This window comes from Ceratina calcarata, unplaced genomic scaffold (genome assembly GCF_001652005.2).
Source record: "Ceratina calcarata isolate Rehan_Ccalc_2016 unplaced genomic scaffold, ASM165200v1 scaffold180.2, whole genome shotgun sequence".
Taxonomy (NCBI): Eukaryota; Metazoa; Arthropoda; class Insecta; order Hymenoptera; family Apidae; genus Ceratina; species Ceratina calcarata.
In genome coordinates, this window is record NW_017139431.1 from 2189886 (window position 1) to 2209606 (window position 19721).

At 41.8% G+C, this 19721-nt stretch overlaps 1 protein-coding gene across 7 annotated transcripts in view; it reads right to left on the reverse strand.

The window, feature by feature from the left end:
* LOC108633065 (tensin-1) overlaps positions 1-15817 on the reverse strand; it is a 177233-nt gene extending 161416 nt beyond the window's left edge. For 2 of the 7 annotated variants that reach the window (XM_026810875.1, XM_026810874.1), the window contains exons 1-2: positions 8285-9055; positions 1319-1399 (exon numbers count right to left, since the gene is read on the reverse strand). In XM_026810875.1, coding sequence (XP_026666676.1) covers positions 1319-1399; positions 8285-8413 — 210 coding nt within the window. In that variant the 5' untranslated portion in view covers positions 8414-9055. Of the gene's footprint in view, positions 1-1318; positions 1400-5028; positions 5208-8284; positions 9056-15444 lie in introns of those variants that run through there. The other 5 variants (XM_026810877.1, XM_026810876.1, XM_026810878.1 and 2 more) reach the window with 4 other exon arrangements.
* Positions 15818-19721: the final 3904 nt, after the last annotated feature.

The following is a 19721-nucleotide window of genomic DNA, read 5'->3' on the forward strand; positions in this document are numbered from 1 at the left end:
GAATGTGTACGAGCTCGTTTTTTAATAGTTTTAAGAAAATACATAAAATCAATGTCAGGCAGATTCCTTTTAGCTTAATCCAGAGGTACGAGTCACGTACGAAAGAGTGCGTGTAAAATTAATATAGACGTAATAGAGATAAACAAGAGACGAGCGAGGGACCCGAAAAAGCGGAGGCAGGGTTTGGTATCTTCGGCTTTCCTTTCGGATGAAAAGGGAACGGAACCGGTAACACGGGAAGCAACCGCGGAGTGTATTCATGGAAATCTGTCCATCAGGGTCTAATGGAATACCACCACGACGAAAAGTGCCACGAGATATTCTTTAATGCCTTCATAAAATTCAGGCTCATAATTCTCGTTCCACCGTCACGAACACGTATCACGGCAGCCAGCCTGGGTCTAACACACCCAAACCAGACGCGTGCGTACACACACGCGAAAGATTAGACCGGAGCAACTCTCTGGCACGAGTTGCTCTCGCTCCCAGGCAAATATTCAACTCTGATGAAACTCCGGACCGAAATTCTGCTGATCCCTTCAGGGTCGGTAGTCATTACTAGGTTTACAGTAATAACGTAGCTTACAATAATAAACCCGGTTGAACGAAGTTTATTTTGAGCCGTAAATCTGTTGTTTGATTCCGTTGCCACGCGATTATGAGAGGTAGTACTACCTCCCGCGGTATAAGTTTTCGGGCTAATTAGCCGAAGGAACGTAGCAGCCGCGGCGTTAATTGCGTCACGACCCGTTCCGCAACAGACGATTCTACCCTCCTTACCGTAATTGTTCTAACTAGCCCTTCTTCTCGCGTATCCGAGAGAAACGAGTGTAACTAGTATAATAATCACGACATTCAACTATTTATAATCCCAATTTTGTTTTAAAAATGCAATGCATATTAAAATATCCAAGGGAGTTTCCAAATGTTAAATAAATTAATTATAATTAAAAATCGTAAATTATAGTGAACTTATATTCCGCGAGAGTGGCAGAGATAAAAAGATCTAAAGTTCAGAATGGAAATATCAGAAATTTTTCGATATAAAATTGGAGATTGATACGAAAAAATAAGCAGTGTGTAAACAGAGTGTCGAAACACGTCGGGGCCATTACGTTAGGACTTTATTGATTCTTATTATGCGACCGGGCGTGCTAGAATAATTTATCTTGTCGCGCGTACCGCCACGAAGAGAATGGAGCAACATGTCTTTCACGCCGTAAGTCTTATTGACGAACGCGTCGTTCTTCTTCCGTAAACAACTAATTTTTCAATAGCAAGAGAGGAGAGAAAAAATGTTGTGTGAAAGGGTACTCACTCTGAGAATCTCCAATTGGGAACGCACGTACTCGGCACGGCTGGCAATATCGGGAATCGCCACAGGAAACGAACCCATGTACTGTAACGAGAAAAATATTATTTCACCATTGTGTTTCCACACGCGTTCCTTAAGCTATGAAAATTTTATCATACTGCATTGATAATTATGAAAATGATATACAATAATTAAAAAAATGGCACATCCAGTTTCTTGTTTATTATTAATGAGTATAGAACGGAACTTAGACATAAAAACGAATTTCATTATTAATTGCCCCTTTGTATTCAATTAATTAATTTGCACATTTTCGTGTTTCAATGGTTTTGATCACGAATTTTTATAGTTTCAATTTCTCTTACAAAAATTATGTTACAAAAAATGCTGTGAAATACCGTGTTTTTAAAAAAGCGATAAATAAAAATGAACTTCTTGTTCAGTCGTGAAGAAAATTATAAATGCATGTCGCAACATGACAATCTTAAGGAGTGAATGAAGGGTACACATTGCTCCACGGGGATCAACTTGGCTGTTCTCGCTTGGAATTAGTCCTGCGCGGGCCAAAGTTCGTTTCTCTACAGTCGCAGCGTTGCAGGCGATTGCACTTCGCGATAAACTGGAATAGAGGGTACAATGGTAGCTATGTACTACATGTATGTATGTACGTACAACTGCGATGGGAACTGGGTTTGAAAACTAAGGCGGACCGTGAAATTGTGCGCGGACACTTGATTCTCCGGGATGAAGGCAGTCAATAGGTGTCCGAATTGTTCGGCCAGTTTCCCGGGGACGATACACAGGGTTCAATTGTTCCCCCCGTGAAGTTACGAATTCGCCGAATCCGCGTTTCAGCACAACAGTTGAAACCAACCCCTCCGCGCGATGATCTAATTACCGAGTTTCCAGAACAGCGTATTTCAACGGGCGACATAGCTTTGTGTGTACTAACAAGAAATAGTATTACTCTGATCGCAGAGACACCCTAAACACGAAAAACAATGCGTACCCGTCCCTCAGTAGTTGTAAAAGTATTTACCGTGAGACAGTTTTACTTTAATATCGTCAAAAGTTAAATCTTAAATGGGTTTCTACATTGATCTGTGAAATTACATGAATAACAGAAATTGTTCCTTTTATTTTTAACTTGTTTCCTAAATCGAAGTATAATAAAAAGAAATCATCCATTAAAGTAATTGCTAAATATTATTGTTTGATTGTCAAATCAGTGTCGTAATTGCTGGCAAACAATTTTTTCATATTTAATGAGAAGTTCAGGAGAGAAACACGAGGGACGGCGTACCGTGGCACCCCTTTTCTTAATCAAATACGTCGACCGATGATTATACGGTCAATAAAAATGGCGACCCTCTTTCTACCGGTAATAAGTAAAAGCACCCGAGGGGTAAATTCTAGGACCATAATAAATAACGATACTTAATGCAATTACGAGCCTACGGTCTCGGCAATACATGTGCCGTTTTCACAATGGTTATAATCCACGTCGGTGAATTAATAACGGCAATATGTTTCTAAATCCTCTGTCGATTAAATAATAATGTATAATACAAAATAAATGTACAAAACAGCATTCTACGGCAAATGTTATAACAAAATTTAAAACTTGTGTTCATTAACTTAAAATTAACTTAAATCATGCCTACATTTTATTATTTTAGAAGTGTCGTTCAATAAATTATTTTTTGGAAGGTCCAAAAATTCAATTCAATAAGCACGCAACACCGTTTTAGAATATTTCACATCAAGGAACGAGGTTGTTGCAAACGGATCAATAACTGTTCAATGCGTAGACGTATTTGATACAATATCATTAAAAATGTTTCATCGCAGAAGTATTAAATTAATGGAAGGGGCGCTATACCCGGAAAACGGAGAAACACGGCTGCCGGATTTAATTGCGACGCGCGCCTCTGATACACACTACGTATATAATAATAATAATAATTTCTATTCCTACGCGGAACGTATCATGATTTCCACGGCTGAAAATCTTTTCTCTGGACGGCATTTCGATTCAGATACTGGTGCCACGAAATAATCCCCGCTTTAATCCCCCCGGATGATTCTCATTGTTGTTTCATCGAACTTCTCCACCACCCGGTAGGATATCCTACCGGAATCACGGGGATTTTCCAGAAATATTATGTGCCTTTCTCTCTCTCTCTCTCTCTCTCTCTCTCTCTCTCTCTCTCTCTCTCTCTCTGCCTCCCTCTGTCTGCCTCTCTGCATATGGAGGAAACGACCTCTGAAAATTCCCTGCAATATCGGAAGTTCGGGAACACAAATAATAATAATAATCATGCACCCGTTTCTATGGACATAAGCTACGGATTTGCATTTCCATAAGGGAATGGAATCAGCCTCAGTATTCTGGGGCTTACACTGTATTGTACTACACGACTGAGTTTACCTAATTGAATAATCAGAACAAATTTTAAATTAAAAACGACTAGAGAAGAGCAGAGACTTATCGCAACAACTAAAGCCAAGCTGATTATATCATTAAAATTAATAAGCGATAAAGTCTGAACGTTTTTGTCTGCACGTCCATGCGGAAAATTGTGAACGCTTCCAAGAAGCATACTGATAATAATTCCTTTCTTAGTAGAATTTAAATAAGCCTGTGTAAACGTTTAATTTAAATTCAATCCTTTTTACTATGTGAAATGGTATAAGAATAAAATTCAATCTTGAAATGATTTTTTAAGTCTTAACTCCGAGAGAGGTACCTCTTATAATTACGACCAATTTCATGCCTCGTTCTCATGATTTCTATCGTCATCTTTCTAAAACGAAGAAATTGAAAATTATTCATTATTAGACACGTAGTATTACATTCATAAAGGAAATTATCATATTGCACAGTTTCATAATTTGAAGATACGACCGTGTAAACAGTTTCGTGCGACCGTTCGCAGTTATTAAGTGATTTGTCACAGGATTGTTTTATTGCGGGTTTTACAACAGGCAATGAAAGATGATTGTTAATAAGACACGCAGCATACGTGGATGGCAACGCATAAAGTTATCATCTTCGCGCGTGTAATGAAGATATAGATAGACCCTTCAGACAAACATGAAAAATGTTGCTTTTGAAGCTGCGAACAGAAGAACGTATCTAACGATCGTACAGTTACAGATATTGCTAATGTGAAATGTAATTTTCACTACCGAGAATATTCATTATTAAAAAAAATATACAAGATCGTCTCATTTGTAATAAAAAAGGATATCTTCATACAAAAAATTGAAATTATGCTTGCATCGTAAAACTGTTTAATTATAATTTCATAAACTAATTTATAAACGAGTAGCTGAACATAAACATAAAAGATATAAATCAAACGACGCTCGATAGCTCAAAAGGGCATAAATCAACGAGCCCGGTTTGCGTCCATCGCTTAAACGCACTTGAGAACGGCCCAGTACGTTTACCTAATAATTCAACGAGATAATAAATTCTGCCTCCCCTCTTTTTATCCGCGCACTCGTACCGCCGGTACGGATAAGGGCGCGAAAGCGAACGCGCGAAACGAACACTCGATTCGAATTAATTGACGCGCGAATTGCACCGCGAACGTTCGTTCTCGTTCGTTCGCTCCTCACTTTCGAATGCACCCCGTAAAAAAGAATTCGCGCGCTCCTAATTTGTAGGACCGCGTTCGCCGCGGAAGCCTCGCTTGCCTGCCTACCTGCGCACCGCTGAATATTTTCAGAGTAGCCTCCGGCATCTTGACTGCTATGTGCCCGGCCTCTTCTTCCTCCTTTCCACCCATGGATGTATCAATTATTGTTCCCGCCTATTTCGTTCGTTTAATTGCATATTTTATTAATAATTGCTCGCCGTCTCGTCTGGTTCGCCAACGATCAACCCTCCGTCGAAGACGCGACGACGTGCGGAAGTAATCATTCCGTTTTCGATCTCTCATCTTTACCTCTGCTAAATACAGCTGATTGTCATAGTAGCATAATCACACACAGTATTTCATCTTTCGAGCAACATCAGAGATTACATTCTCGTTATTGGTTTCTTTTGTAACCGAGAAGCTGACTCAACATACAATCCGAGTTGATTTAACAAAAAGCAATGCTCGTTTCCCGTTCGCGGCTGGTCACTTTCACAGGGCTCTTTGCACAATTTTCTGGAATGATACGCGAGTCCTTGCGTCGTTTCGTGAAGGTATATATGCACCTTGAACACTAATCACTGTCACTTTCGTCTAAGCGCGTTCTCCGCGCAACGCTCTACTACTATGTACTCTATCTGGTGATCGAACGCCACTTCTGCGCGGCACGGATCGCTCTCGGTGTCATTAATCCTGCTGACAACTAAAACTAGTCTAGAGAAAACGCGTCGAGCCGTTTCGCAAGTGGACTCGAACATTATACGTACGATAGGTATAGCGTGTCTTAAATCGAACGAAAATGCTTGCACGTCAATTCTAATCTAATTCCGATTAGTCGATCCTAATGATATAATCGTGTAACTCGTATCGGGTTTAAATCTGAACGATAGATCCGATTAGAGGTATTATTGGCTTTTGCAAACAGTTTTAACGTGACTGCATTGATTCCAAGTTTCGCCTGTCCTATTAGCAAATTTCGCGTTCGCTGCCTCGAGGGGCTCGCAGTATTTGTTCAGCGCTGTTATTCAAAGTTATCAAGGCTATATTTCACCGTTCGAGTCCGAAGGCATCCGAACTTCAAAAGTGGGACTCTACCAAGGGATTTTGCGCGTTGACTTCGGAGTCGTTAAAAATAACGTGTCGAGGAAGAAACGAATGACTAAAGCCATAAGCCTGTATCGGAGCCGGGAGGGCAGCGGGTGCAATGAATCACGTTCGAAAATGGGCCGACACGCTCCAAATTACTCGCTGTAGGTGTTGTAGATATCGCAGTCGAAATACCTACGTACTTCTGCACGTACGTATTTATGTGTATACGAGCGTGATGTACGAATGTATACGAGCCGTTGGTGCGTGCATTATCACACAGGTGAAATTGCATCCCCAGCACCCGGCCTAGCTGACTGGCTAGCAGTTCGCCGTCGTGCTTACCGAACTCGGTCACGTTGTAACTGTTGACATTTTCGTGTCCCCGGTCTTGGAAGTCGTGACGAAGAATCTCGACGCAGAATGGACGGAACGCTGTGTAAAACGTGAACGGCATCCAAGCCAGCCCCGATCCGCTCTACGTGCAGAGAGATTCGCGGGTGCATTAATAAGGTCGCGACTATTCGATTATTATCGTCTACCCGTTCGAATCTTTTCAGACGGTTCTTTAAATGTCAGATAACATCGGGCAGCTTCCTCCGTACAAAAAGTCGAACGTTCATCCGTCTCGATGCAAATTCTGTCTTAATACAAATAAATATTCGTAACTCGAAAATACAGTTATTATTGTTTTATTACAAGCTGATCAATAATTTCGCGACGAGACGTTCCGTATTTAAATTGAACATACGCGGAGCAACTTGTAATCAATTTCGGCGATGAATGGGCCGTTCATGAACAAAGAGTTGATTATGATCGCGCGATAATATTCTCGAGAGCGCGATGATTTTTAATGCGAAAGGCAAATCGTATCGCGCTCGCGCAAATATTCACGAGGTCCGTTTTAATTAATCGACACTCGTTTAATCACAGCTGTTCGGTCCCGGTTTAATTAATTATCATTCATCTAATTATGTATGTGCGTTATACGATTTTCATTGAATTATGGTATGCGCTTTAATTACGACTCGGCCGTACAATTCGAACCCAATTCCTCGTACGTACGCGTACGCTTGTATACAGTATTAATAATCCCGATCGTCGATTTTAAATTTCTCACGGGGATCCAGTTTCAATTATTTCATCAGAATCGGACGTGATTTAACATAACACGCATGTAAATACCATCGCGATATATCATCGATTATCGTTATTCCGGGCGAAGATGCCCTTCGTCCCAATGGACCTTTAATCGATCGATGCTACTTCTCCTCCTTAGAGACGTATATTAATCAGAAATCGTTAAAACAACCGTTCGCCGTACAATTAATTTTTAAACAGCCTCGTTATTAATTAATTCAAATGGTATATTTCAACGTCCCGCAGGGAGCTCGCATGCGTTGCGCTGCGCGTACCTGCAGGAAAATTGATTACTTCACTGAATTGAAATTTTATTCAAACGTGTACCTATCGCGAGCGAGCATTAATATTACGTTGCGTAACGTTTATCAATCAAATGAATCTTCGAACCTCCCGCGAAAACCGAAATTCTTGACCCGACGATTTGCTACATATATACATACGTAAACTCCGCGGAGTTTCGTAATATCATAGTTTAACTTTGTTCAGCCTGACAATTGGGAACTGTGAAAGCAGGCAGGTGAGAAAGGACTTGCGTCATATGTCAACGATGCAAATTACGCATTCCATTCTGAATACGTTTTGTTAAATTATTGTACGATTTTCCCGGTGGCACATTGCAAAGGAATTAAAACCGTGGATGTTACAAGAAACGCTTCAACAATTTAAAGAATTTAATAACAGGTCAAGTTTAATCACGCTTAAAAGAAACGTAATTGAATTTTCTAAATGTTCGGAAGTATCAGTAATCAATGAGTTTTTTGCCAGAGGAAATCACGTAATTACTCGCGTCCCGATTAATTAAGACGGACTAATTACTTCTTCGAGCGTTCGCCAATAGGGTTTAATTATCCACTTATCAAGAAATCCCCGTCAGCCGTGCGCGTAGGGACCAGGGGCCAAACAATCGAAACTGTCAGTTTCGCAGCGCGCGACGCGTAATAATAATATATTCGAATGGTTAACGGTATAAGAGAATCTATAGGCCGTCGATCATGTTACACATACTTAATTCTAGCACCATTAATCAAGATCATCGAATCCTTTCATTAAGTATACGCGAACGTCATTTAATTGTCTACTCATCCAGAAATACCAGCGCAGCGCCGCGTGCATTGTCGAGGAAAGCGGCCCTCCTGTCCGTCAATCCCGCGATGCCATTTGCATAATGATGCCTTTCATCGACGTCGTCCGTCCGAGGAAAAAAATCCTTGCGCTCTTTCATTAAATCCGTTTAATGGCGTATCAACAGCCCTCGCGTTTGTTTAATTCGGTTATGGGCACATATTTCACTTGAACGAGGAACCGGCCACTGTTTAAATTGCATACTGCACGTTCACGTCGATGCCGAATGAAGACTTTCACGCTTACTCACACTGGCAAGATAGAATTCCACACCACCCTTTATAAAGTATCATTACAGGAATCGGTCGAGAACATTTAAGAACAGATCCAATAGCAAATTAGTCACTTGTAAATTGCACGATGTTGACATGAAACAAAACTGTTATCTAAACCTTTCTATCCACTAAAATGAGATTCACTAATAAAAATACTACTCCGATGGACGTAACGGCGGCAGGTGTTCTAATCGACGAGCCGGTGACAAGTTGCTCACGAAGGAGCGCGTGTCTCCGTTGACAGCGGCGATCGAAAAAGGAGCCTGCTCTCCATGTGGGAGCGCACACCGAACGACCTTCGAGTGTTAACCCATCGGACGAATCCTAGCGTGGAAAAACGTGGCACCCGGTTCCGCGTCCGCGGTTCGTCGCGGAGTAAGTAGAATCCAGAAGCGCGCAATCCCGCGTGCGGTAAGTGTCGCAACGTGCGTAATAAGACACTGGCAGTCTGGATCGGGGCCCGTGGTTGTGCTCTCGCGCGGGGCCGCCTTCTGCGGAGTACTATGGGGACAGTCCGCGCCGTCTTGCCTCGAGACTCCGGGTCCCCGTGCCCGTGGTGTCGCACACACACACACACACACAAACACACACACGCGGCAAGGTCGTCCCCGTCGAGGCCCCCGTGACTCCCACCACAGCCGCTTCAATCATCCTACTTTCCTGGCCGCTGGGTTCCGCGGCTCTACTCCCACCACGCAAATGGGCCCCATAGGAATAGGAAAATTTCTGAATGAGACGATCGACCCTTGACTCCCTCGATTTTTACTCAAACCAATAATATACGATTGCTGACCGTGAACTATTAAATTCAAAACTTAATTACAGTATCCATGGACCTTTATTAAACGCACTCTTAGCTTCCGGCAATTCATCCAAGAAATAATATATCAATATCCATTATAAAAATGTAATTTGCCTTCCACTTTGTGTTACTAATTAAAATGAAATCAGATTTGATTCTGGTGCAGTGAATCTTCACCGATTTCTAATACGCGCGCACTCGTGTAATGAAAAACGTAACAGGAAACCGCGGTAAGATGGATGTACCCACATTAGCTGCACGGGAACAAAGTGTAACAATGAGCAAGTAGAAAAAAGAATCAGTGTTATTTCACCCGACGGTCTTATATAAGTAACCTTCGTTCTCAGAATGTTAATTGCATTTTGTCAAGTTGAGAAATATTGTATCGCTCCTCGATGCGGGTGATTAATCATCCCCATCCCGTGCATCATTCCCATTTCTTTCATTTCAAACACTTCAACTGCGAGTAATTTAACGTTATTACTTTTAGTTCACTTAATCCACTGTGTCATTTAAATATAATAATTCACCTGTCGGTACTATAATATACATGCAAATTGTAAGAAACGTTCGATTCACTCGATGCTGCCGAACGAAGATCAGTAAGAAAGAAAATATTTAATCGTTGTAAAATATTTATCAAAGAATAATTGTGTCGGATTGAAAAAATTTCACGACCTTGATATTCTTTACATAAAACGCTAGAATGAAGATTGATTTTACTGGAACAATGGAGGTAAGCATGGAAGAAGGAACATTTGCGTAAAATTAAAATAGTTGAATGGTTCGAGAACGAGTTTTACAGTCGACGATGCTCATCGAGAAGTGCTAAATTACGCGGACATTGTACAAGAACAATGTGCTCGCCGTACGTACGGGAATCGCTCGAATAATAGCGAATACTTCCCAAACGGAAGTACATATAAACGCGACAATGGTTGCAGCCATGATGAAATTTTGCAAAATTGCCTTACCGGGCAACACAATGCAATAGGAGATGCTTTCGTATTTTGTAGAAACTATAGACGACAAAATATCGCCACGTAGATAACGCTAATAACTACGATCATTTTCTAGAGATAATAATTGTACAGCTTTGATTAATACGCGTAATGTCACGTCGGTGTTTGTTATATTTTAACTAAATGTCTAGTCTAATCAGAATGCTAATAGTCAATAAATAACGGGAGCAAGATTGAATCGAGACTGCCACGATTTATCACCTTAACCGACCCGGCCTATAATCTGCATAACCAAACCTGCTTTCAAGGCAATTAGATAGTTTGAGAGCAATCCCTTATCTTTTTTTTTTCTCAAAAAAAACAATCATTTAGGACTTTGCGGAATTAGATTGAATGATTCCCACCTCTCGGATGTGTACGAAACGCGGCTTGACGCCGTTTATTAGTCAACGGACGCTTTAACTGGAATGATTGACATCCATTAGCCGGTGAAAAATCGGCGGCCCATGGGCCTCCGGGCCGAAGGAAGCTTTGGAAATCCGATTTGCATATATGCAAATACGCGCCGGGACATTGAGTACGGTTAAGTGCCGTGGCGAATCGTAACTCGCGGCAGCAGGACGAATGCGTGGCCGGGGTGTAACGCGCGTAAAAATACGTATAGATTTAGCTGTATAGTTTACCCGAGGCCGTTTCGTGTTTGTTACGGTAGCGCGGAAAAGAAATTGATTGGTTTTAGGTACTTAGATAGGTCTCGCTCGCGCGCAGTTTATATGTTAGAACACGTTCGAGAAATGCCGTTCTTGAAGCTGTGAACGCGATCAAGAGAATGTAGAATGGAACGCGAACGATATGAATTCATTTCTTTTATTTTTTTCTTTTCGGAAAGAACTGCGCTTTATTCCACGAATCCGCGATAGATTAAGGATAAAGCGTGAACGATCGGAAAACTGATGTCGAAAGGGCTCGGGCAAACGACGGGATGCCCGTATTTATTACGTGGACGAGGCTAGAGTGGTTCGTTATAGGAATTTATCGACGGTGAATGAAGTCGTGGCGTTGAAGAAACGACCGAGTTCGATTGTAAAGTATTCACCGTTTAAAGTGAAAATCGTGATGCTTATAGTAACCCGGGAGTTTCGATCATTTTATGCATATTTATGCGATACAGATGTGCACGTTGATTGTGCAATATTTGCGAGTATCACTTATAAAACCATTTGTAAGGATGTGGAAAGTAAATGGCAAAGCAATATGATGAGATAGTATGAGAATGTTTAAATTCAATTGTAAAGTGTTTGACCCTTTTCCATTAATTTCATTTGAAGAGTTAGGGATACGAGGTTAATAAAGAGGAGGAAGAGGCAGGCCCGTATCGATAGAAATTTACGCTCGCCGTCGAAGAATTCCGGGGGAAGGAATTGCGGCGAAAGGGAAAATCGAAAACGGGTTTAGAAGAATAGATAGCGTACGTAGGTGAGGTGAGCACGTTTCCTTGGAACCGGCGAAAGATCAAACCAGGCGATAGCCGTTTGGTATCATGAGCGTCGAACATCTATTCTCATTTAACACTCGCGCACGCATGGTGAAATCAATTACGCTCTTACGCCGAGTCGCGAGATGCAAGATTTACCGCGCGCGCGTCCGCTCTTTTTGAAGCCGAGTTGGAAACGCGGAGGCGAAGAAATTGCAGCGTAAGAATTTTTATGTCCCGAAAAAAGACGCAGGGTCGTCGTGTCTCCGCGGCACGCACATCGAAACGGATGAGTTATGTCGGATTTTGTAAAAATTTTCGTGCAAATTCGAGGGCCGAGTACGACCGATAGTGATACTCAGTTTTGCAACCGAGTAATTATGTGGAAAATTTATGACCGTGATATAAATTGCAGTCGACAAATAAATTATCCAAGGAAAAAACAAATCTTCGCCAAGTGTCTTCCAAGCGCGATTCGAAAACCCCAGATTTATATCGGGTTGCTACATGTTACGCCGTGACACACGATTTCGCGTTTCTCGATTCCAAGATACAGATTCATAAAAACGCTCCGCTTCCTGCAATTATAAGTCAATTAGTTGAGCGTAGTTAGTCGGATAACACAGATTCTCGTCTCGAAATTTAGAACGAAATAATTGTAAGTTACTGCGTGCTTCACTCCCACATGAGGGAGTACTTGAAAGAAGAATTTCGGCATCTCCGCACAATGTACACTTAAACCAGAATATTAATTTGAAACCCGTCGGGGAAGTTGTTCAATAAATTTGCACGTAGCAGTAATAGAATCTTTATCCAACGTCGTCAGGGGCGAACCGCATAAATCTAGTCTGTAAGGTGAGACGCGGGGTTCATTATGAACTCAGCCAGCATGTTCAAGTTGCACACGAAAAGGTTTTTGCAGCACGAAGTTTTAAGAATATTGAGAGAACACGAATCTCTCGCGCGTGTGGGCGAAGAAGAGCGCGAGGAAGAAGTTCGATGTCAATGACTTCGAGACGCGTTGAAATTATGCGCCACGAGATTTCTTTTTTCATTACCGACTGCAACTGATTGGGTGTCGAAAGACAGTCGATCCTCGAGAGGTGAATTATTGAGAAACCCGTGAAAGAAAACAATATTTCTTCCCCTGTATTTACATATTTTATAACTGTATTTAACGTCCGCAACATCTCCAAGTGTTTTCATAACATACCGTCTGAAAAGATTCATCGTACTTAACGTTTTTTCAATTCTCATTGCACTCGTGGTTTGCGATGTTAAACATTATCCATATTAGTTGCACGCTCAGCCAGTGTTTTAAGGTATAATATTTTAATTTTATGCCAGCATAATTCTATCTAAAATACTAAAAATTAACATTCTCGATATTTTTTCACAATTTATTCGAAACCGAGAAGGTTACCCGAAGCGTGTGGGACCTAGCTACGATTACATTCTTATTTAGTAAGCAATAAATTGCAGCCACTCTCCCAGCTGCACCGTAAACGCAGCTGCATTAAAGATTTCCTACATAGGTACATACAAGTTAGCACCCGTACTTACTTTGATGCATTGTAGGTATATCGTTTCCCGCAACGAGGGGCCGGCGTAAAAATGAAACTGTACCGAAAGTACAGACACGTCCGATGGAAATGAGATATCGAAAACCGTTGCAATTGCCGATCGCACTTAACGGTTAATTCCAGTCGTTTTATCCACCGACTGATCCTCTACGTATTACACAATACTTACGTATACATATATGTAGTTAAGTGTAACTGCAGTTCGCACGCAAACGGTTTACAAGCCACAGGCAATTAAATATATGTATGTACGCATCTGGTTCCACGTACAGGAGAATTGCGATCCACGGTTTCCTTTTCGAACTCGGAAATGAGCGACAGGAGCAAATAAGTGAAATACGAATACGTAATGTGTACAATCTTGAGATCGATATCTGGATAATATATGGAATGAGTTGAAGAAGGATATAAAGTACAATTCCGAGTTTAATTATAGTGTCTTTCCAAAACGGAGGCTTGAAGAAATATAAAATGATGCACAGTTGGGCTCAGAGAATTTAAATTCATAGATCGGCGATTGGGGATGAATTCATCAATTAAAATAAGACTGATGGTAGTACTAAAACATAAGCTCATTTAATTTTTAGCTATTAGTAAGAATAATAGTATGACATTAGTAATCTCATATGTTGTATTGAATTTTGATGTTCATTTGTAAATTTAAAATTCAAATGAAAGAAATTTGAATAAAGCTTAACGATCGTATAAATTCCTCGCTTTATGCACCGTCACAGCATGTATGTATTTGTGTCTCTGATATTTTATACTAACTAGACAATAATTTTGATTTAATTCATCGAGACACACTGTACGTATAAAAAAGAAAAAAATATGAGTATCCAAATTGAAGAATGCGAACATTGTTTTTCGCGCGAAAAATCATATAATTAAATTACAAGGATTATCTGATAAAGCGGTTAACGAATTAGAGGAAGGAGCGTTAGCGATCGTGTGAAGAGGCATGAACTTGGCAATTACGTAAATCCCGAAATTTATTCCCCTTTTCGGTTTCGAACAAGCGGAAAACGAGAAGGATTTGAAAAGAGAGAAGACCTTTGCCGCAACGCAACGATCCATTGAATACCCGCAGACGTGCACGCACACGGTCACGCGTGCGCGGGTCTTGTTTCGTATAAATGCGCGCAAACTTAAAGCTTAAATGCACGGGCATGTGCTGGCATGCGCGCGTATAGGGTGCACACGCTCGATCGTTTCGCTCGGACCACTCGCATTCGGAAGAAGAAGAAAGGAATGGAGCGGACCGCTGGCGGTGCGGGGAGGAAGGGGAATCGTACATGAAAATTACATACTGGCTGGGACCTGCACTTAAAAGGCCTCGAACGTATAACCCGTAGGCAACTAAAAGCTTCGTATACGTCAATGCCAGATTCGTGATATTTCGTAACCCGGTACGGTCAAGTAGGCAACCGACCGACCGTTCCTTTTAATTGCAAATCACGAAAATCGTCCGGCCAGCGATACTGTCACTGGAACGATCGCATCAGCTACGCTGTGTATCTCGTCATCGACTCGTTTGCAATCACTTAGGGTGAAAGTGAAAGACATAGCTGATCTTTCCTTGTGAATTTAAAGTTTCACTCACAAATTATTAAACAGTGTAAATTCAATTTTGTTACGATCCTTTGACATGCTGTACTTGTATCAGTGTTTAACTTTACGAATGTATGGGAATAATGACTAAACCCATTTAAGTGAGTACAGTAATCTTCGGATATATGTTCGCGAGCCATCCCCGCCAATTCTTGGAAGTGCTCGCTCCACGCGAACCTCGAGTCTTATCTATGTTCATTCCTCTTCTCTCTCTATTATTTTCGCGCTCGTACAGTCAACACAGTTTACTTTTATCCATGATATGTACCCGTTCAAATGAGCGATTCTAGAAAGCCAACCTCTTCGAGCATGTTATGACCAAGTCCGGGAACGATCCAGAGATTACTGTACTTTACGTTGTTCATTCTAATGTAAAATATTAGTGAACTCGGCAATCAGGCAAACGGAACGGAATGCGACTTACCTTAGCTGTGACGAATCTCTTCGAGAACGGTACTGCCATAATAGGTAGACATCACTTCCCATCTGGTAGCCACTGTTTCCGGTAGGTTTGACAAAAACGCTGGTCACGTTAGCTCGCAAGTAAAATTCACGTTTGACAGCTTTTTCCTCACTGCATTACACAACACTTCCCTTCGAGCTCTTTACACTTTTTCGTTCGAAATTACTCGCACCATTTCGCACTTTTCTTATTCGCCTGAATATTTCCTTTCGCACTTTATTACTGAATTACATCTTCACCGAATGGTTGTATAGAACATACTGAAGGACGAGACAAGAATAGAATACGACGTACCGAACTCCCGAAAACTTAATTGATACTTATTTAATTTCTAACCTCCGCACGCGACAACGTGACCGCGACGCAACCACTCTTTAACGAACTACCCGAAAGAATGATGGCGTGTTGTACCGATGGCACGTACACAAGTACACTAAGGTCGCGCGTCGCGAGGCTTAAATAATGTTTACATTGCGCGGAGCCACGTAAACGTTGTCTATCAAAAAATTCTCGGAGTTTTAAAAGGCGTTCGTCCATTCATAAAAATCATTGGAATATAGGAATACGAAATCCCGCATTACTAAACGATTCTTGTGACTCGTATAAACAGAATAAAAGTGGAAACACCTAATCTCGGATTTATTAAATACGGTGCAGAATTAATAATAGCTTTCAATTGAGATTAAGCTAATATTAGTTAAATTCAAACTAAATGGATTGTATTTGCATATAGGAGGACAATGCCCGATACGGTTATCCGAGCGTGCAAATATATTATCTTCTATATGTACATACTTATATAAAATCTATGTTTGTAAAAATTTTTTTACCAGCATTACTTTTAAACAACTGTACCGATTTTTTATATTTAAATTTCTGTTACATAGAATTAAATGATGGTCTATGCTTCATTTTAAGTAGAACACTGTAAAGGACAGGTTTAGAGGAGAATGTTCTATCATCACGAAAGCATGCAATATATCTGATATGATATTTATCTTTGTATTTATGGCAAAACTAAACATACAATTGTGCAACGCGGAACGTGGAAGAGTATAAAACTTTCTGTCAAGATTGAACCGTTAATCGCGGTGAAACTGAAATTTTTCTAAACGTTAGAAGCTATCGCTTTAAACCGGAGAATGGCTTTAAACCGGTTAAATGGATTCAATTCTGAAGGCCGAGCGTTCATCATCGTCCGTCTAAAACCAGAAGTCAGATCTATCATGCATTTCTAGGTCAACGATTGTTGAACCGCGCTGGCACGTGCGATACGTCATTTTTATGAAACTGGCTGTATTGTGAAAGAAACGTCATTAGTTTCACATCATCGGAATTCCACGATAAATATAATATATTTAACAAACATTTTTTGTAAATATGATTAAAGAAATAGAAAACTAAAATATTACAAAATTATATAAAATTATAAGAATTAATTTTGACACACGGTGTATATTTTTACGATTATTTTGAAATAAATCCAAGCATTTAAATAAACAACAGTATATTGAAAGTGAACGATGTTAGATCACCACAGTCTGAATTTTTGCCATTATACATAGATAAACCTATATCTATCATGCAATCAATCAGCAAGTGTCGACCGAGAATTATTAAAGCCATACTCATCGATAAACGGATTTTGCATAACTTTGCAAACTCATTAACAAGCTATGAAGTGAATTGAACTCGCACGGATCTGCCACGTTCATGCAAATTGAGTACTGTCATGCTATTGCACCTGACGTTTTAGATTACCCGAAGAATACAATAAAGGAAGCACATATACCATCGATTAAAATCAATTGCGTATATACAAAGAATTGAACGATTGTTAAAATTCCACGTACCATGGAAACAGCAGAACGCAAGCGGTTATCACGTGATTTATGCATCGAGGGCATGACTCGCGCGGCTAGAGATCCGGAGGAGCACCAGATCGGTAACAAGAAGTCAGATTCGGACGACAGTTTCCATCAAGCCGACACCAACGGGCGGACGGGTAAGAAGAAGCTGGAACCGCGCATCGCACAGCCACGCTAGCGGGATTACGCGCAAAACATTGTCGAGAGTCACCAACAAACGAGTCAGGCAGAAAAACTTGCGGCACAAGAATCGAAACGCAATGAATCCCGCGGTCCGTGATCCGGCGCGGCGCGGTGTGGACCGGGCGAGCCGGGTGCCCGGGAGGCACGAGCCGAAACCACTTGCCGGTGAATCGGTGAATATCCGCGTCTGTCGCGTCCGTAGGTTATCGGGAATGTAGATCCGATGGAGGAAAGGTCAAGAAGGGTTTAGACAGTCGGCGTAATCCGCTAAATCACGTGGCCGGTAGCTGCAAAGGTGCCGATCGCGGGGCCAGTCTTCACGACGGAGGCGCGCGACGAACGACTGGACTCGAAGGACCCGTAAGAGGCTCCATTACCGCTGGGCCTGATGATACGGTGGACGGGGCCAATCGCTAATGGCCAATGGCACGGATAAGAGAGGAAAGCACCGTCGACGGTGTATATTTTTACAATCAATTTGAAATAAATCCAAGCATTTAAATAAACAACAGTATATTGAAAGTGAACGATGTTAGATCACCACAGTCTGAATTTTTGCCATTATACATAGATAAACCTATATCTATCATGCAATCAATCAGCAAGTGTCGACCGAGAATTATTAAAGCCATACTCATCGATAAACGGATTTTGCATAACTTTGCAAACTCATTAACAAGCTATGAAGTGAATTGAACTCGCACGGATCTGCCACGTTCATGCAAATTGAGTACTGTCATGCTATTGCACCTGACGTTTTAGATTACCCGAAGAATACAATAAAGGAAGCACATATACCATCGATTAAAATCAATTGCGTATATACAAAGAATTGAACGATTGTTAAAATTCCACGTACCATGGAAACAGCAGAACGCAAGCGGTTATCACGTGATTTATGCATCGAGGGCATGACTCGCGCGGCTAGAGATCCGGAGGAGCACCAGATCGGTAACAAGAAGTCAGATTCGGACGACAGTTTCCATCAAGCCGACACCAACGGGCGGACGGGTAAGAAGAAGCTGGAACCGCGCATCGCACAGCCACGCTAGCGGGATTACGCGCAAAACATTGTCGAGAGTCACCAACAAACGAGTCAGGCAGAAAAACTTGCGGCACAAGAATCGAAACGCAATGAATCCCGCGGTCCGTGATCCGGCGCGGCGCGGTGTGGACCGGGCGAGCCGGGTGCCCGGGAGGCACGAGCCGAAACCACTTGCCGGTGAATCGGTGAATATCCGCGTCTGTCGCGTCCGTAGGTTATCGGGAATGTAGATCCGATGGAGGAAAGGTCAAGAAGGGTTTAGACAGTCGGCGTAATCCGCTAAATCACGTGGCCGGTAGCTGCAAAGGTGCCGATCGCGGGGCCAGTCTTCACGACGGAGGCGCGCGACGAACGACTGGACTCGAAGGACCCGTAAGAGGCTCCATTACCGCTGGGCCTGATGATACGGTGGACGGGGCCAATCGCTAATGGCCAATGGCACGGATAAGAGAGGAAAGCACCGTCGGGAGGTTAGCAAGGAGCTCGCGGGCTGGAAAAAGACGAACTGACGGAGGACGAACGGAGCTAGAGAGGCCTCCGTGTGTCCTGAGGAAAGAGAATGGAGAGAAGCCGGCCTGGAAGAGGAGGTGGAGGTGAGTGAGGTGAGTTCGGCAAAGGCCGGTCGGGCACCTGGGCGACACTCACCTCTTCCTACTTGCTCCTCTCTCCTTTTCTCGCTCACTCGTTCGTTCTCTCGTATAATACACCGCTCGATGTACCCCTAACGTAGTTCCTCTCGTTTGTGCGTTGCGTTGCCTCATGCTCGGATCGAGTGCTCTCTGCATCGTGGTGTTACATACACACAGTGGCTGCGAAAACCATCGGCAAGACTTTTTATTCGAATTTTGTAATCATCATCACGAGATCGTATGTTTCTTCATCAACTTCCACACAACCGATAACCATCTTTGTTATGATCAGACATCTATTTTAAATCAGGCGTGAGATTTCTCGTTAATACTTAATTACTGACTTATTCTATTTATCTTCAATTTGATCTCTGGAGTTAATATTCGAGATCATAAAGAAATATCCAAGTATGCAACTACTGTATTTAAAACGATACGTTTGTACCTATTCTATTTACTCCACACTACTGCAAAGTCCCAAAATACTCTGTTGGTAGTATTAAACTTTTACCC